This window comes from Vicugna pacos, chromosome 17 (assembly GCF_048564905.1).
Source record: "Vicugna pacos chromosome 17, VicPac4, whole genome shotgun sequence".
NCBI classification, from domain to species: domain Eukaryota; kingdom Metazoa; phylum Chordata; class Mammalia; order Artiodactyla; family Camelidae; genus Vicugna; species Vicugna pacos.
Window position 1 is genome coordinate 39,224,287 of NC_133003.1, and position 20,314 is coordinate 39,244,600.

The 20,314-nt window shown below is 49.2% G+C and overlaps 1 protein-coding gene across 1 annotated transcript in view; it reads right to left on the reverse strand.

Annotated features, from left to right (window-relative positions):
- Nucleotides 1-19,198, reverse strand: part of EIF4E3 (eukaryotic translation initiation factor 4E family member 3) — a 37,514-nt gene extending 18,316 nt beyond the window's left edge. The window contains exons 1-2 of the mRNA XM_072941709.1: nucleotides 18,956-19,198; nucleotides 5,100-5,172 (exon numbers count right to left, since the gene is read on the reverse strand). Coding sequence (XP_072797810.1) covers nucleotides 5,100-5,172; nucleotides 18,956-19,137 — 255 coding nt within the window. The 5' untranslated portion in view covers nucleotides 19,138-19,198. The remainder of the gene's footprint in view (nucleotides 1-5,099; nucleotides 5,173-18,955) is intronic.
- Between the last annotated feature and the right edge of the window lie 1,116 nt (nucleotides 19,199-20,314).

Sequence of the window (20,314 nt, forward strand, 5' to 3'; positions counted from 1 at the left end):
CCACCACGCAGGAAGTCTATGAATGAAAAACAGAGACCGAGATGGGGAGCTAAGTGGGAATCACCCACCGAGAGAAGAGAAAAGTCTGGGGAAACAGAGCAGAACAGCGTATTCTCAGCTCCCTGTGTACAGCCCGGAGGTATATGTTTCTTGATTGATGTTACTATTTTCAAGGGCACAGGGCCACTTTGATGAAAATCCAAAGACATCGTTGGACTCAGAAGCTTATACACCATTTTAGTAAAGGTTGGTGAATTGTGGAGAGTGACCAGACAAAGGAAAGGGGGTTTGGGGCCCTTGGAAGTGGTATACTGTGGGAAAGTGACCAAGAAATATATGGTACATAATGGTTGTTTAATAGGTTATGCAGACTTAAGTGGTAAAAAACAAAGGGGGGGGATACTTTCATGAATGTAAACTTACGTCACCTTTAAAAGGGAAAATTTATGCCCTGATTTCAGGCAGATAGAAGGAGGACAGAGAGCTTCTCCAGGGTCTGCTGTTTCTCAATTGCCTTTATTTATTTTTTTTATTTTTAAAAATTGAGGTATAATCAGTTTACAATGTTGTGTCAATTTCTGGTGTACATCACAACTGCCTTTAGTTAAAAATAATTCTTATGATAAAGCGGCATTTTGGGGGTGGCATATTCTGATCCCCTTTGCGAGACCAAGTTTTCCATCTGGAGTGACTAAATTACTTTCACTTTGCAAGATTAACTCTCCCCCATCCATCAACCCCCACCTGCACAACTGGCTTGTGACTATAAATGCTGACCCCATCATACACACTTATGAATAAATGAAATGGTAGTAATTAAAGAATCCTGTTACTCTGATATTAAGTCTGCGCTAGACAGAACTACGGAGCAAACCTGGCGGCAGGGCCTTCCTTCTCTCTTTCCAGTATGGGGTTTCTCTCTTTCTTCCCCCAACCAGCTCCCTGCACCCTAGTGGTTCGCTCCAGGCCGTTCTGTTGCAGGACGGCCCCTGCTGTGGGCTGTGCGCCTCCAGGGCAGTGAGGACTCTCAGTCAACCTTGCCATCACTCTCCATTATCAATACTGACCTACCAAACCTCTCCTTCCGAAAGGGACAGCCGTCCTCTCCCAGCGATTCGGAAAGCAACCTGCTGTCTGACCTTAATGACACTCACAACAACTCCATGACTTTCTGATAAGGGGTAACGCCTTGATTATCACTGGCCATACACAGGCACAGAAGGAACATTTTATTCATTTTAAGAGACTGTGTATATATGTATGTATGTGTGTGTATACATACACACACACACACACACACACACACACGAAGACCTTCCATTTGGGAAAAATGATGCTGGATATCCACTTACAGAAGAACTATGAAGTTACTGATTTTTGTAAATTTAAGTAAAAAGCTGGTCAATTTACGGGACATACTGGGTAGGACATGGAACAAGTGGGACACAGTGCGGCCAAATCCTGAAGGTGGTAACCGAGGGGGGTTAGAATGTCATAAAGGAGCAAGTTTTCAGGGGTGGAATTTTGGTCTCATGGGAACAAGGGAGGCCTCCCTGCAAGTCGCATCTGGCCGGTAGCTCTTCTTTCTCCCACAGGTAAACTCCGGCTTGTTCAGAAGCTGTGTTCTATGCTCTATTCTGCACTGCATCCATTCAGGACATAAAAACACAGGAGAAATGTGGAAAATGTGCAAATGTTTACAAAAGAGTAAAATGAATCAATAAACGTCTGGAAAACATATCTAGATGAAAAATGGAATTTTCCAAGGAAGGCAAGAAAGTAGGAAGGAAATCAATCTCCAAGCAGAGAGCATTATTGTTGGCTGTGATGAGAGTGTCCTCAGCAGGGGTCACCGGGCCCCTCCACTCCTCAGTCAGGGCGGAGTAGAGAGCCAGAGGACTGACCTAGAAGAGGAGGGAGCTCCGGGCCCAGAGACACGGCATGACTGGCTGTTTGCACTGGGTGTTTTGGGCCACTTACTCCCAGCCTCATCTCTCCAGGTAATGCGAGGATAACAATTCCTCCCCCACCTCATCGACATCTCTGATTTGCTGAGAGCCTCAAAGCACAAGACACACTATGTCCTCACAGAAAGCAATCACTAATAACGCAAGATACTCACACTTCACGTCAATATGCGAGGGAAAAAGACACGACGAGGGATGTAGGTTTTTAGTGCTGACAGAGTGAGAGTTCAAGAATCAACATATAACCACAGAATAAAAAGACAGTGGGGCAAAAGCATGTCCTCAAATGACTTCAAAATCAGCACCCAGGCTAGTTCGTACATACTGAGGACGATTCACAGGTATTAAGGACACTCAGGCTGGACTCCCCCAAGTTACTGACAAGCTACACATGCTTTCACAAGTAGACATGTTAGCAGCGGTATATTCCAGGGAATAACTGCTTGAAATAAATAATCTGGAAGTAGCGGCACAGAGTTTTCGGATTTAAACCACAGCTGAGGAGAGAACAAAATGATGTTCTAATAGAAGCAGGCAAACATGGCAGATGGATTTATTATTATCCTTGGGCACGTACTGTGTGCTTTTTACGTCCCTGTGCCGTTTCATTTTCACAACCTCATGATACAATTGGTATTGTGATTATTCCTACCTTAGAGATGAGTAAACAGGTACAGAGAAGTTAAGCAACTTGCCCAGGCTACTGAGTGGCAGATGTGAGATCCACACCCCGGCAGTGTGACTGCCCTCCGTCCCAGCCCACACCATCCCCGGTAAACTGACGAAGTGGGAGGGCGGGATCCAACACTTTAGTAACAGCTGCCAACAGCTGAAGGCTCACCAAGCACCCAGCACTTCTGAGAACTATGCACCCTCATTGAACCCTCACTCAGCCTTAGGGAGTGGAAATTTCTATTATCTCAGTATTACAGACAAGGAAACGGAGGGGGACAGGGACACCAGACATAGGAGAGAACTTCCTGACCCCTTGGAGCAGTGTTTCATTATCATCCGCTACGCGGCAGCAGACCTTTCCCTAATCACTTTCTTGTGAGACTTTAATACCACGGCGAGGCTCTGTATCTGTGTTGTACTGTACGTGTATCTGTGCTTTACACACAAACACCGTCAGGTTTTCCTTGCCCCCTCTCCCCCAAGAATCAGGTTTTGCTCCCACTGAGAACGTGTGGCTGCAGTTTATGGGGTCCTTGTGTGAGCAGCCTGCTGTGACTCAGGAAAGTAGTTCATTTATTCATTCCTCATTCACTCATTCAATCCGTCAGTATTCATGGAGTGAAAGGAACCAGACGCAATACAGCACCGTGTGAGTCCATTTATAGGAGGTTCCATAAAAGACAAAGCCAATATATGGTGACAGAAATGTGAAGAGTGGTTGCCTCTGGAAGAGAAAGGCTGGAAGGTAAGGGGCACGAAGGAACTTTTCTGGCGTGAAGGAAATTTTTTCTAATCTTGATCCGAAAGATGGTTACACGTTTGTGTATCTTTGCCAAAATGTATCAAACTATACACTTAAGAAACCTGCAGTTACTGAATAAATTTTATCCCAATGAAGTTTTTAAGAATGTGCCAGCCTGGATACCCTGAAGACCCTGTATCACTTGCTGCCGGATACCAAGTGTTGCTCTGTTGTCATCATGCAGGGTCAGGGACACAAACCACTCCCTCGGTCTGACTTTATCAACGTCTTCCTGGAATCCCAGGCACAGCTCTGATGACCCAATGTCATAAAAGAGAGGAAAACGTGTAATGAGTACCTTTAAAAATCAGTGGGATCCAAGACCTCCTGTATGAGGACAAGCTTTAGAAGCAAGTGCTCTGAGCTTTACATGGTGGCCACTGGGAAGAGGTAACAAGGTCCGTAAGGGCCCTGGCTGGGGGAGGAGAAGTGAGGGGAGGCCTCTCCCGGACTCTGAGAGCGTTTGTCCCTCTGGACCGAGGCCCACGTGCTGCCTTGTGACACGGCTTGTACTTGGCACTGAGTGCTTATTTACAGCAGCACTGTTATTTTGCTTTCTACATGCTAATGTCTTCTTCTCAATGAGATCCGAAATGGCCTGTGGTCGGGACTGTGTTTTCACAGCCGGCTTGGAGCCCTCCGTGGCCACACGTGGGACCTTCCAGTCGGGTTCCTGGGCTGTGTAACTGTGAATACTAAATTTTCTGAACCAGATACTGGGGGAAGTGTTTGAAAAAAGGACCTCTGTGCTACTTCTGTGCAAGTGAGAGGCTGCCTAAGAGAGACAATATGGACACCAATCTACTGGAATTTCTAAGACATTAAAAGATTTAGGGGCAGAACACGTGAACGGTTTCAATCTGGCCCTTCTTCAAAATTCAGGACATACAGTCAAGTTAAGTCGGAAGCAGCCTTAACAGCCTTATTTTGTCTACTACAGTATATTAAAACAGGGAGACACTTGATAGAATTTGCTTTTGAAGAAAACAGTAGTGTATCAACTAAATCAACTAGTTTTTTTTTTTAAAAGAAATGTTCATCCTAGGAGTTGGACAGAGAAAGAACTAACAGAACTAAGAGCTCACCTTTTCTGAGAACTTACGATGTATCAGGTATCATGCTTAGCCTGGTATAAGCATTACCTTGCTCAGTCGTCACAAGCACCCGTGGAGGTAGATGCTACCATTACACCACTGTTACAGAAATTAAAGGGTTGATACCCCCCAACTTATGATGATGGAATGCGGACACGGAGTAGGAAACTGGTCTGAGCCCTTCCGCTTTCACGCTCATCCTGCCCTCTCTAAGTGACCTGTGATCTTCAATAGCCCTGCAGCCCTGCCGGTGCCTCTCACAGGTGGGAAACAAAGCTCAGAGAGGGAGAGGCTGAGCTGGTGTCTGAACGGGGACACTGACTGACAGGACCTGGGAAACATTCCGGTGGTAGGTAAGATTCAACAGGTCACCGAGAAAAGTGCAGGCCACTTGGGGGTGTGCTCAGCTGGCCTCTGGGGTAGACGTGGCCGAGGGCGGCTCTGTCAAAGTGGAGTTGAGAGCCGATGCCCGGGCCAGAGTGCTGGGTGGGGGCCGCCAGTACAGTGGCAGTTCTGAGGTGGGACGATTAAAGGTCCAACACACAGCCTCTATCTTCTTACCTGTACTGTCTGGACTGTGTAGATTTTCTTCAGATTGGACGCACACTCAGCTGCCGTGGCACCAGGGAGGGATCTGAGAAAACGCCAGCAAAAGAGCAAAGAAACAAGCAAAACAAGGAGTCAGTGTTCATGAAACATTCCACAATGTAGCTCTGCAGGTTTTCATACAAATCCGGTCTGAAACCACGGAAGTGGACATTTCTGGGGATGCTAGTTAGAACTGAAAATGTGAAGTTCCTACTTGGTGAAGTCATGTGTTTACGTCTCCTGAAAATAAGCATACGAATTCTGTGGAAATTTAATAGGAAAAATGAAAATATAAGAAAGGTATTGGAAACCTTAAAATTACATTTAAAAAAAAGCACTAAAATAACCATGTAATCACCATGCCTTTTGCCTAGGACATTGGATAGGAAACTGCGCCTGTGGTACAGATGACAATGACAATGTAGGGTCCTGACTTGGCTGTATGTTTGAAAAACACGTTAGTTCCTCGGTGGTAAATATTCACGAACTCTTGAGAAACCCAGTGACCCTTCGCCAACTTTAAGAAAACATGGTTACTAAAAGTCACCTCTCCTTTCACCTGAATTTGCACGTGTTTCCAAAATACTTGCCTTTAGAAAACACTTTCAGTTCTTTCCTGATTTAATCAGCTCGACTGAGCTCTGCGGCCAGAATACATTAATCTTTAGTTTGTCATATGTTCCACTAGATGGCAACATACTACAGGCTTATTTGCCAGAAAAGCCACCCGCCTGGACTGGCTTCACCCAGCACCACTTCCTGGGTTTGAGGGTAACATGACGTGGTCTCATCGATCTGCAGAAGTGCCGACTCTCCATCCCCGCCACCGTGTCTCTCTCTCTGTGTAGAATGAGCAGTTTGAGTTTAGGAAGGTCCAGATACACCAGGCCCAGGATGAAAACTCACCGCTCAAATAATGCTTGACAGCCCCACATATGGTTGTTGGTCAGAAATATGAGGCTCGCCGTGGGGAGCGTGCACTGGCTCACAGGTGACTCACTGGGATTTGGAACCCATGAATGGAATGCTCTTTACTGTCCACAGACCCTCAGAGACACAGTCCCAGGGCACCTGAAGACGCTGAACTCCCTGGACAGAGACAGCACAGACAGCGCAGAGAGCGGTGGATGCAGAGCAAGGGCCGGGCCCAGGTGCGGGCGAGTCTGAGGCATGGGAGCAGCGCCCCACAGACCGCAGTCCTGGAACTACGGGCCGGTCAGTGCTCCCGGGCGGCCGAGCCCCCTCAACTAACATGCACTTCTGCACGCAGCTCCCGAGCCCGAGGTCACTAAGGAAGCACAATCACGGACTGGTGTGCAGGCAAACGAGGGACCCAGCTGACCAGGGGACGTCTGATGAGTAAATCCTCCCAGAACCATCAGCTTTACAACCCTTTTCCAGTTGTTTATAAATGCCCCGGACAGTGTTTTTGATAAAAGCAAATCCACAATAACCACCACGATTGGACTTTGCTGCCAGACCCGAAGCCTAAAATAACCACGCCGAGGAGTGTGGTGAAGGGTGAGAGGCCCCAGCAGCACCCGCGACGCCGGGGCCAGGGCCACGCTGCCTCCGCTGGTCTGTCCGCACTGCCCGGGCTTGGGGCACTTTAGTATTGACCCAGATGAATACTAATTTCGTATTTACTACAGGTTTTATGCTGTTTGGGGCTAAAATTACAAAAGGATGGGTGAAAAACATTTTTTAAAAAGAAAAACTTTTGAATAGCTTTTCACATGAATAACCTATTGCTTTTACATGAAAATCTGCTGGCATTTATTCCAATACTGATTTTTCTTCCTTTAAAAAGTTTACCTGACCTCTCCACCAAACATGCTCAGCACACATCTCCCCGGCTGCCCAAAGCACATGGCAGAGGACATTGAGGGCTCCTTCCCTAACGGGGTGAGCGTCGGGGTTGGTGTGAGTGTCGGGGTTGGTGTGAGGGTCCAAAGGAGGGGAATGTCCTCTGCATTTTTTTTCATTTTTAAAACTGTATTTCAAATTTTTTACTAATTTTTAAAGTTACCTTTCAATTTACGATGGTTTAGAATGAGTATAATTTCGGTGTTCATCTCACACAGAGTGATGTCCATTTAGGCAAACACAACATGACACTATCCAACCTAGAGAAAAAAATGACGGGTGAACCTTTGCTTTACATGCCTCTTCTTAAGCGCCTCTGCCTCCATGTGAGTCTTTTACTCATATTCCAGTGTGGGAGACAATTATACAAAGTCACATAGGTCTGTTCAGTTCCGCTGTTCAAGTTTTTTGAAGAAATCCAATTTCCAGAGTCCAAGAAAGGGCTGGAGAAGGAAGCACCTCGGCAGGGCTTCTCCGAATAGGGCAACAGCGCCAGCAGCCAACGCGTGTGGACTGACCTCTTGCTCGTGTGCTAAGCACGTCCCCTTCGTTACAGCACCGAAGCCCTGTGAGCCTACGTACGGTCTGAATACAGGTGCCCTGAGATTTCCTGCTCTTCATCCCTCACTGCTAAACTGTCCAGTCAAGCCATATTCACACTTACATTTTTTAACGGGGTTTTGCTAAGTCCTATTTGTTAACACAAGATTGAGTCCCTATGACTTTCATAGAAGGGTCTTTCCAACAGAGCAGGGCAGAGACCGTCCTCACTAAAGACAACAGGATCGCACTCAACAAAGGCTTTGTTCTGATGAACATCTCACGATGCTGACGTATTGGGGTTTGAAAGGAAATACGTCAAGTTCTATGGAAACTGACTTTCCTGACTGCTTACTGAAGGAGGCTAGGTCATCTCATCTTCAGGGACTCTTCCAAGCTGCTAGACCGTTTTAGGAACACCCAGTTCTCAGGGTAACAAAATAACGTGGACAAAGCTTCTGACGGCGGCGACCGGTTGGCCTGGTCAGCGCAAGGAAAGCCACTCCCCTGCGAGCCAAAGCTGGCAGGGACAGTCGCTAGAAAACACCGATAAGCCTCAAGCTCGTGCCTGAACCCCAGCTGTCGCTCACAAGCAGAACTGGGCCATTTCCACAGAATCAATTTGAAAAGGGCAAACAAGCCAAGATTTATAAGTGCTCTGCCCTGTAGACAGGTCAGTCTGTACTGCACTTGCTGATTCACAGTTGCCCTGGGAGCTGTCCCATCTACGGTCACTGTTTCCTAAAGCAGCAGCTCCTGGGGAAGCAGGCAGGCCATGCCCTCTCTTCCCTGTTACTCTAACAGGGTGGGAGCAACTGGAAGGGATGTGTTTATAGTAGATTTTAACGGAAGAAACTTAAAAAAAAAAAACAACTGGTATCACATATACAGTCTATCCTCGGATCTTACAAGAAAAAAATCTTTTCACTTCATTCATGTGACAAACCCAAACCTCCCAGCAGAACCCTAACGCAGCCCTCACTCTGCAGACCAAGGGTGCCCATCTGGGAGTGACACAGCCATCTGGCAATATCGGGGGACATTTTTGGTTATCACAACTGAGGGGGTGCTGCTGGAATCGAGTGGGTAGAAGCCAGGGCTGCTGTGGACCCCCCCGCCATGGTGGACAGGAAAGCCCCCATCTCCGAGAATTAGCAGGTCCAAAATGTCAGGTCAACGCTGAGAAAACCGTGCTATAGACATGTAAGTGGAAGATTTAGTAGTTATTTAATCAATAGATTCACTGCACATCTCAGTGAGTTGACGGGGATACATGAGGGACCATTCTGTCCTCATGGAGTGTGTGTTCTAGAGCTGGCACCCCACCTCTCTGAATCCCCCAGACTCTTGAAGGCAAAGAAACAAGGTTTAGATCCTCTTTTGTTCCTCTCTCTCTCTTTTTTTTTTTAATTTTAGCTTTTCCCTGCTTCCATCTACTGTCACTCCCAGCCTATAAGGTCCTTGGCAGTGGAAACTGGGACTCTTCCTCCTGATACACAAAGAACCCTTCCGTGCATGGAGGTGGGGTGGCAGAGGAGCATCACTGAGTTAGAGATGACAACGGGATGAAGGAAGCCCAGGGAGGAGGTAGGAGAGAAAGCTGAGAGGGGGATATACAGCCAAAGTCCTGCAAAATCCTAGACCGAGAAATCAGGAACTGGTCTCACATTCTCTGAATTCGATGCCACCCTCCCACCCTATAAAGCTGAAGCTGAGAACACAGCAATGAAACAATAAAAGCCCCTGGGATGGAGCAGCTTGAGGAGTCTGAGTTGTTCCGCTAGGAGTTTCACCTCTGATTTAACAGTGTTCATGTGATAACAGCTTCCTTTTACGGAGAATGTATTCTACAAGACGGGCTAGCACACAGGTCTCTAAGCCTCATCGCAATCCAGCCAGGTTGGCGTCACTCTCCACATTTACAGATTAGGAAATTGAGGCTCAGGGAGCCTGTTTTTAAGCAGCAGATCTGGGTTCTTCTCCTGGTCTGTCTAGTTCTGATGCCCACGATCTTCCTCTTGGATGAGGACACTTCGCAGTAACAACCAAGCAGTCGTTGTCACACAGGTGGCCAAAGAGAGCACATCTTACAGCAAGTCCCTGTCGCAGCCCTGCTTAGATTGTTTCGTCCCTCCGTGGGCCCACCCCACTGCTCCTGCGTGTCATTCTCTCCTCCAGCTCCATCCACCAGTCACACTGCGGGGAGGGGGAAGCCAGAGATGCAGAGCAGGGTGAGATGCCACCAGAATACCTGGCGATAATGACACCCCAAAATGTGACACACAGAACACAATTCTGGGAGAACACTTCTACAGGTCATCATTTTCCAAGGCTGGATATGAGAGGCGCATCATTTACCAGACAAGAGCCACAGGTGGGCTGTAGTGGGAAGACAGGAAAGCAGAGCGGTCGAGAGGATGGTCTTTGAAATCGACAGATCTGAGTTCAAATTTTAGCTCCGCCCCTACCAGCTGTGTGACACCAGCCATGTGCCTGACTCTTCGGACCTTCACTCTCCCTTCCTGAGAACGGGGTCTCTGCCCCTTTTGCTTTGCTACCTAGACTTCATGAGCTAATACACATGAAGCATTCACACAGCACGTGGCATCTAATGAGCAACTGTTGCTGTCGGTGGCGGCAGCAACAGCAGAACAGGAGCAGAGGAGAAGGCAATTAGAACTAAGAGACACCAGGCATGTTTCTAATCTGTGGGACAGAGAGTAAAAATCCCAAGCAGTCTGTGAGAGTTACACGCAGCTGAGAAACTCCTACATACATCCTCAGAAGAGAAAGCCCCTCCGGCGCCGATCTCTCTGGGCTTAAGGCCATAGCTTCCGTGAGCTGCTTCCACTCACACTTGAATCCAGAAGCTGTGATGGCTAATGCGGAAGTGGGAAGGGATCCTTCCAGGTCCGCCAAGCAGATGATTAGCATAAGATGTCAGGGGAACTCTTAATGGCACTTAAGCCCCAAACTCCCAAATCCAGCTTCATATTACTCCTGTGTGTCTTCAGCTTAACAACGGAATAACAGGAAATGCGTCTTACATTGTAAAATTGGTTAAAATCCCTTTTCATTTGGGGAGTTAGGAGAAGGCAGGAAGTCTAATAAGTTGGACCAACTGTTTTACTTAAATGGCTTCCTGGCACATAACCACCACTTAACATGCAGAAATTTAATGTGCTATTTACAATTCATCGTTACAGACTCATTAACACAGGTCCCTGAGAAACTCCACAAGACAGAACTCTTTTAGCTCAATTTAAGTCTGAGATGCTTCAAAGCATTTTACCCTCTCTCTTATTCGAGAAACACTCACTGTGCCCCCAACAGTTGAAAAGACTACATACCATGTACTACATGCATCATGAATTAATCACCACGCAGTGAATAATGGTACCAACCCCACTCTACAGATGAACAGACTAAGTCTGAGTTGGCTAGTGGCAGAGGTGATTCTTGAGCCAAGGGTCATCTGGCAGTCTTCAGCCTTGCCCCTTGTCACTAGCCTAAACCAATCACTTCCGGCATGACCCATCCACACTCTGCCTGGTGTTGAGAACACAGCTCTCTGCCAAACACATTCTCAGCTCCCCTGTATCTTGCAGTCCTTCGCCCGGAAGTTCGAGAGTCCAAATGTGCCTCCTGCTTTAAATCCCACCCTTAAAGAGACGGTGGCTGCAGGGTAAGTGCAGGAATAACATTCACGGGGATGGATGCCTTTATATAGGAACAGAAGGAAGTTATCTTAACCATTACCTGGCTAGCTCTTAGCAGGCCACAGAACCACGTACCAGCAGCCTGGATACCTGGAGATGCTCCTTACAGAGCAAAGAAGCTGAAAAGTTTTCCCCAAACCCTGCCTGCATCCACGCCACTTAAACTGTAGTCTGTCAACTGGCAGCATCACCTGGGAACTTACTGGAGCTGCAGCATCCCCAGGCCCCACTTGACACCTGCTGCATCTCTGGTGATTTGTCTGTACATGCAAGTCTGAGGCTTGCTGACTTACATCATCTAAAGCAAATCACCGTAAGGAATGTTAACAACTTGGGGAATAAAAGCTAATGAACTACAGACAGCATCATCAGAAAAATGTACAATCACTATTCTCACAGATGCATCCTTTCTTCCCCGAGATGATCAATTATATGTGAAGGACAGTTCTATAACGGCACTTAAATATGGGTTCTACGTGGGGCTCCCTTCTTTTTCTCTGCCAGTTCTGAAGCAGGGAGTCTGTGGCTTATCTCCATGACACTGGCTCCCGCTTTCCTCATTTGAGAAATGAGGTGGCGAGCCCAGATGACCTCTCCAGTCCTATCCAGCTCCTGTGTTTTAGGAAATGAGTTGTGGGAGAACTGTGGCCCATTCATTGTTCATATTCACAGGGAAACAGTGTTCAGTGGGGTGAGAGACGCCGGTGCTTGGGGTTTCATGGTCCTTAATTCAATCCTGTTTCTGTTCTATGTTAGCTGTGTGTCCTCGGGTAAGTCATGTCTCCTCAATTCTCTCATCTGTACAATGTTCCCGCTACACCCTACTTCAGTAATGTGAGGATTTTGCGGACAAGTGTGTACAGCTCCCGGTCTACTGCCTAGTACACCAAACTAGACAGTGGTGAGTATTAGCAGGTTCAAGTGGAAAAAAAAATTTAAAATTTTGTATATGGTACAGGATAGCCAAGTCATGGATGCACACGCCCAGTGCACATGCACACCTGATAGAAGTCTGGTGAAAGAAAGTCTGCTGACAATACGTCACCTTATATGAAAGGTCATTTCATTTCAACCAGGAGAGTAACCTAAATGGGGAAAACTTTAAAGCCAGGAGCCCATCTCCTAAAAGCCAGTCTTCTTGCTGAACTGGCTAACATCAGGCTCAGCTGTCAGAGAGGAAACCCGTCCAAGCCCAGGCACCTGACAAAGGGTGTCCCTTGCACAGCGCACACGCCGCTAAAGACGATTTCATTTTCATCAGTTTTAGACACATCTGTGGTTTGCGGCTAGGCCGGCTTCCTGTTTGAGGGAGAGTCACCTGCAAAAATGGGCCAGGGCCTATTATTAATGCTTAATAATGCATCTATTGAAACTATCTATAAATCTAAATGCTTTCTTTTCACATGTTTATTTGATTTTGGTTTTTCTGCCCTCATCTATTGTCACTCCCAGCCTATAAGGTCCTCGGCAGTGGCAACTGGGACTCTTCCTCCTGATACACAGAGAACCCTTCCGTGCAGAGAGGTGGGGTGGCAGAGGAGCATCGCTGCGTTAGAGATGACAACGGGATGAAGGAAGCCCAGGTTCTGAGCTGCCACCTGAACTGAACTGCCGGCTCACTGAAGCCTTGCCAGCTGTCTTGGGTTTGGAAATAAGGGAAGGGCATCTGTAATACTGACAGCCGGAAAACGGAGTTTTGAGCAGCCACTACCAGGAGAGGACTAGTAACTTTCCTGAGTGAGGATGTCGAGGGCCCTCAGGCCTCTCTGCAGGAAGCAACTACTGACCCACAGCTGGACAGGCTGTGAGCCCCTAGGTCAGGGCCTTTATCTGCCTGATCTACCCAGCAACCCTTCGCCTCTTACAGAAACTAAAATCCAGGCCAGTAAGAGAGACTGTGGGTTCAGAAAGGCAAGAATGGGGGAAAGGAATAGGAAAAGTCAAGGTGCCAGCCACTCCCTCCCTGTCACTCCCTCCCTGTCACCTGTTGCCTTCCATCCTCACCGAGTCCCAGGAGGCCACTCTGGGATGAACAAGGATGATTTGGGGAACTTCTCTGTCAAGCCTCGTCCCGCTATCCCCAACCCCATCAGATTTCTGATTATCGAGCCATCTCTGGAATGTATTTGAATGCATTCCACCCTGAAAGGCGGATCCCCCTAGAACTCAGTACTTCTTGGACTCTTCACTGACGCTGTTGAAGCAGTGTGACACACCCCTCCTGGGAGGTCCAGCCCCAAGCCATCACCTTTGCGATCTCAGCACCTACAACAGTGACTGGCAACTAACATGCTTGATTCATCGGATCACTAAACAGAGCAGTAGCTGTCAAGTTTTGGTACCTAAGGCATTTGTTACAAATGCACATTCTACCCCAGAGGTCTGACAGCGTTGTCTGGGGCAGGGTCAGGAAGGAGGCTGAGTTTTAACGTTGGCTGGGTGGACCTGATGGGGAAGGGTTGCTGGGAGACCCAGTGAGGGCCCACCTCTGTGATTAAAACCACCAGGACACAAGTACTAAATACCTACTATACACACTGTAAAGTGCACTTCTGGGGGTCAGATATGAGGTAGTTGGAGTCTCGCAGTCAAAAGGGAGGGACAGAGGAGAAATAAATGGTCCTTCATACAAACACAGGCTACAAAAAATGCCATAGGAAGACAAAGGGGGCCGGCTTAATCCTGCTTGGGCCAAGGGCCACTTCAGGACAATCACAGAGATGGCATGCCAGGAAGGCCTTGAAGGATGCATGGCAGCTTTTTAGGTAGACAAAGTGGGAAAGGGCATCTCAAGCAGAAGGAACATCACAAGACAAATCTCAGAAGCTGGAAAGCCCACGGTTTATCCAGGAAAAGGGCCAGCAGTCCGCTGTTACCAGAGAGAATGGACAGACTGACTGGTACAATGGAGTTGGGGAGACAGAGGTGATGGGGCTTAAAAGAGGCAGGTTTCTCACTGAAAATAGCAATACAGAAGTTTGTACCACAATCTGTATAAGTCTATGGTTTTCATTTTTTCTTTTTTAAGCCAAGGAAAACTTTTTTTCAAATTAATGTGGCCCATTTCTGAAAATAAATGACAAAACCAATCAGAGATGCTCTGGTACAAGCACAGGTGGAGACCCACAAGGCCGCATGTCTGGGGCACACAACCTACCACACCCTAGGTGATGGGAGACACAGAGTCAAAACTCACTGCTGGGGCCGAGGAGGGGGCAGGGGAGTTTTGGAATGACAGGATCGGGTGTAGCTTAGAAGGTGAACCCTGCCAGCCCAAGTGGAGAATGCTTGGAGAAGGGACAAGCTTGGGAGCAGAGAGGCTAGTGTGTGGCTGTGGCGACAGAGGACCAGCGCCTGCAGAGGGAGGGACACGGAGAGGAGGGGATGGCTAGACTTGGAGCAGGCCTTCCAAGGGCAAACCCACAACATGGAGTGCAGGACTGGACGGGGAAGAGGACTTGAAAGAGAAAAGGATTCAAGGAACAACTGGAAATTCCAGCATTAAAAAACTTCTAAGATGGTGGCGTTGTTAACAGTAACATGGTAGGTAGCGTGTGTCCAGAGCAGGAGAGAGGTCAGGGCTGGGGTGCAGATTCACAAATGATAATGAGCCGCCAGGACAAGGGAAAGTCACTGTGGGTAGAGTTCAACAGCCCCCCAAATGTTTAGTGTGGGCCGGCTTGTGCCAGGCTCTGATCTGGGAGCTGAGGACAGAGCCATGGGGAAAAGAACCCTGTGATGTGTATGTTCTAGAGCAGACAAATGGTGCTAGTCCTACAGAGAAAACAAAGCAGGGGCAGGGGCAAGGGGAGTGCATCCAGATGCGCTTGTTAACCTCGTATCGGTGGTCAGGGAAGAGCATCCCAGTCTCGAAGGACCCTCGGTTGCAAAGGCTCAGGCTGGGGACAATGGAGAAAGGGCCAGGGGGGCAGTGAGCAAGAAGGGCCCATGCAGGAGGGAGAAGGAGGGCGAGGCAGAACGAGAAAGGTGCACTAGGCGGGGGCAGGAAATGCCGCAGAGCCTCACTGGCTATTATAAGCCCTCTGGGTTCTGCTCTGAGTGACTTGGGCAGCAGAGAAGCGACAGCTTTGACTGAGGTACGTAAAGGGACCACTTGGGCTGCTGTGATGGGAATGAACTGTAGGGGCGAAAGAAGAAGCAGGGCGAGTGGTCAGAATGCTTTGCCTTCCTCCAGGTGACAGAGGTGGTGTGGCCCAGGGCCTGGGATGCAGATGGTGAGAATAAATTGGATTCTGGATATGTTTTGAGGGTAGAATCAACAGCGTTTGTTGATAATGGATGTGGAGGGGGAGGAAGGAGGATGGGGAAGAAGGCGGGGGGAGGTAAGGAGGAAGAGGAGGAGGAGAGGCACAGATGACTCTAAGGTTTGGGGGGGGGGCTGAGCAAATGGAAGGACAGAGCTGCTGTTAACTTCTCTCATGTGAGATGCCGCGGACGAGGGAGGCGAGATCGGGAGGGCAGTCAAGGAGGTGGTCTGGCATGTGTTGAGTGTGAATGTGTATTAGACACAAACAGGGACACAGAGAGGAGGAGCTGGACGCCCAAGTGCCAAGCCTGAGAATCACTAGTGTACAGCTGGAGACGAAAGCCTTGTGACTACATGAGATCACGGGTGCGAACGGCAACGAGGAGAGGCCTGAGCACTGAGTCCTGTGGGTAACACTCAGAGGAAGGGGGTTACCATGAGATGAAAATCAAGCACATAGAGGCACACAGTCAAGAGTGGCCTCCAAGAATCACGACAGGACAGAGCTTTAAACATCCAGAAAAGGGAAGGAAAACTCTTCATCCAAAACCCCCAACCAAAATTAGTCCCCAGATGTCTAGATCGTTGGCCACATAGTCTTATTTGTTTATTCATTTATTTACTTCCTTCCTAATTTATTTTTTAATGGAGCTACCGGGGATTGAACCCAGGACCTCGTGCATGCTAAGCATATGCTCTCCCTCTGAACTACACCCATTTCCCAGTCTGAAAAAAAAAAAAATCAAATAAGGTCTTACTGGACTGTTGAAAGTGCTAAGAAAGAAGGTCTTTCTAATTTATCCATGGAGGAGTGAATTAGGATGCTGGCTTTCTAACACTGATTCAGACAAGCTGCTCTGGGGACTGCTGATGGGGGATGGGTGGTAATCTGGGAACAGCAAATAATGTTGGTAGTTGGCATTTACTAAACACATATTCTATGCTAGGCACCATTGTTCCTGTTTTACATTCTCTGCTTTCACGTAATCCTCAGAGCAGCCCTAGGAGATCTAGCCTAGGATTATCCTCATTTTGCAAACAATGCAAGTGAGGCTTAGAGGCACAAGATCACTTGTCCATCATCACACAATAGACTGAAAGGAAGCACAGGCCAGGAGGTGTGTGCCAAAGAAGACTTTAAAGTAGCAGGAGACCTTTGGATGGTGTGGTTCTCAAAACTGATGTCATTCATCAGTGGCAGACATCAGTTATGCTGGGGTGAAGGCTGCCTTTGAGGGCTCTCCTTAGAACTTTACCACTCTCTCTAGGATCCTGTTTTTCTTGGGGGGAAAAGTTACGAGTGAAACTCCAGAACACAATGTGTTCATAATGCAGGGGAGAAGGGGGCACCCTATATCTCCAGAGAAGTGGAGAAAGTTCAGTCAAAGCTATGGCTGACTGATCAGGCAAAATAAATTCATATGTGCAATGTTGGAACTAATTAGTAATTCTAAATTTGTATAGCCATTTTTATTGAAGATTTGGACACTATGGCAATAACATTTCATTTAATTACTGACTTCCAGGGAACAAAAATGTCCAAATATGTGGTAGAAAAGCTATACTTTGTCTTCATTGAAGTTACTGTAGTCTTATCTTAAAAGATATCAGATATTCTTTAAAAGTTGTGTTAAACTAGAAAGATATATTGTACAACACAGGAAATATAGCTAATATTTTACAATAACTATAAATGGAGTAAAACCTTTAAAATTTATGAATCACTATATTGTACACCTTTAACTTACATAATATTGTACATCAACTGTACTTCCAAAAAAGATGCCAGTCTTTAAAGGTTGTGTTGCTATGGAGTATCAACATCTTATGCCATTCTTAAAATGTTGTGCCTGCAAGTAGACTGACCTGTTCAAAGAGAAACTCTCTTGATACTGTTTCCAGCAGTCAGCAGTATCCAATGGAGACCAGAGGTTCAGTTTTAACAGCTTGAAAACAGATACTAGGTAACAGCAATTATAACATACCTTTGAAAACAAAGACACCTGATTTCATTCTGCTAAAAGTTTGCCCAAACCACTCTTGTTATGACAGTAAAATGCCCTCTTAGCATCTCATAATGAAAGTGAAAATGTTTTGAAAAATGAGACTCACTATATCTCCCCCACCCCTAACTTCTCTGTGTCCCCAGAAAAGACAATGACTCCAAGTTTCAGTTCTTATCAATGGGTGCTAATTCCAATGGGAAGAAAGGAATGGGCTGGTCTTCCTAAGAAAAGATGAACACCACTTTTTAAAAACCTTGCAGGTATTTTATGCAAGGTTTTTTAAAAACCAGATGTGGGTCTATTAAGCAAATTTCACAGAAAACTGTCACATCTATGCCTTCCTAACACTTAAATCATAGTAGATACAGTGTCATCAAAACTTCCATAAGCTCTTGGGACAACCTTGAAGGCTCTTCCTTGGATACCAACTTCATGACAGATACCGAGAGGGGGCTTTGCAATTCATCCATTTATTCATTTGTCAAAAATGTCTTGTGCTCCTACTACGTGCCAGGCACAGAGTTCCTGCCCCAAAAGGAAGGGGAAGTGTTGAGGGCTTAAGACGCTGAACATAACCAGATTTCCTACATAATACAATTCAGCAGCATTAAGCATTATGAAGAGAAACAGGGAGAGCAGAAGAGATGGGGGGAGGGGTGCCAATTCGGATGCGGTAGTCCCGGAGGCATTTCTGAGAAGGTACCCGAGCTGTCCCCTGAGAAAGCTGTAATTGTCCACACTTTACTAACAAGGTGAAGGGCACTGCTCACCACTGAATCCTCAGTGCCCACCAGGCGTGTGTTCACAGTAAGTACTCAAGAAATACCTGCGCAGAGGACAAGAATTCAAAGGGGCGTCCCAGGCAGCACCGGTGGGCACAGGGCGGAGGCGCCCGCTGTGCCATGGTAGTACCGCCGCCGCACACTTCCCAGGGGGCTGGTCAACTTTCGCGGGCGCTGTCACGGCGAAGGTCGTGTCCTGAGTTCCCGTGGGGGCAACCAGGACAGCAGCACGCCCCCCGCTTTACAGCGAGGACCTACCACCCCTCCAGGCCCAGCATCTCCCACCGCGCAGCAAGGACGCCCGCCTGCCGGCTTCTCTTCTTGGGAAGGGAATGCAGGGGAAAGTGCTGCCGAAACTTTTGGGACTGCGTGCTTTTCTCTCGGCCCGGAGGCGAGGCCGCCCGACAGCCGCTCGGGCCGGCCCGAACCTGCGCTTGCGAGCCGGCTCTACGCGAGCCCGCGCGGCGGGGCCGGGGGCCGGGGGCCGGGGCGGGCGCGGGGGCCTGGGCCGCCGGAGCGCACCCAGCGCAGTGCGGGGGGAGGCGGGCGCCGAGACAAAGCGGCGGCGCAGGCCCGGCGGGCGCACGGCGGCGGCGGCGGCGGCGGCGGCCGGGCGGGGTCGGACGCGGCGGGCCCCGCGCCCCCTCACCTGTCGAGCCAGAAGGTCCAGGGCGAGTGCAGCGGGACCCCGCCCGGCTCGGGCCGCAGCGCCGACAGCTGCTGCAGGCCGAGCGGCGGCGCGGCGGCGGCGGCGGCGGCGGCGGCGGCGGCGCGGGGCCCCGGCGGCTCCCGGGCCCCGGCGGGGGGCGCGGCGGCCGGGGGCATCGCCATTTTCTCCGCCCCGCCTGCGCGGCCGGCGGACGGGCGGACCTCGGGGCGAGCGGCGGCTGAGTCACCCCGGCCCCCGCCCGCCCCGCCGCGGCCGCCCCGCCCCGCCCCGCGCGCGCCCCGCCCCGCCCGGCCCGGCCCTGCGCCCGCCCGCCCGCCCGCCGGGGAGCTGCGCCGCGAGGCCGCTGGGGCCCGGCCCGGGCCCGGCCGCCGAACAAAAGCGCGGCCCGCGCGAGTCGGGCTCGGTTCCGCACAGGCACCGACCCCGCGACCTGGGAGCGACGGGCGCGCGGGAGGGAGGCAGGCAGGGAGGACCGAGCAGCGGCGGGGAGGATTCCAGGCTACGGGGTGGGGGGAACAGAGGAAGGGTCAACCTGTAGGTTCTGCCGCCAGAAGGCAGGTGGGCCACAAGGATGGGTGGGCTACAGGCAGAGGGGGGGAGGGTCCAGTGGATGGAGTCTCAGACCCACAAGGTGGGAGGGAAGGGGAGGTGGACAGACATACCGGCAGTCTGAAGGAAGGGTGGGAAAGCTGGCAGATGGCTGGAGGAGGGATGGAGGGATGGAAGGATGGAAGGGCAGATGGAAGCACAGTTGGCTGTGTCAGATAGATGCCAGGAGAACCGCTGGTCAAATGAATAGAGACTGGAGTGCCCAAGAGGGCAGAAAGAATGGGTCACACAGACAAACCAGGACCACTGACTGGACTGGGGCATGAAGTGGTTACGGGTCAGCTTTGCACGTTTCCTAACTTGGCTGATTTGAAGGGACCATCATGTGATGTGCCCAGATTGTGACCAACTTTAAATGATGGTTCCCAAAGTCATCCCAAGTTCCCCACACTTGCCCCAAAGTACCCACAAGGGAGGAGGAGGAAACCTGGCAGTCTTGAACAAAGCCCTCCACTTCTGCACCTCTGAATACAGAGGAAGTCCCTATGGCCATAAGATTCTTGAGCCCAAAGAGGGATCCTCCCAGCACAAGCCCCTTGCCAGGTGTCCATCATTCTCTCTTTCAAAAGAAAGGAGAGGCAGGAGGGCATGTGAGCCCATGTATCATAACTGGGCATAGACACCCTCTTTAAGCTTGAATGTCTGGATAGTCCGTCTCTGGCCTTTACCAGTTGTGGATGTACAGTTCCATCCCCTCAAAGATTTTCTACCGGACCTAGCACACACTCT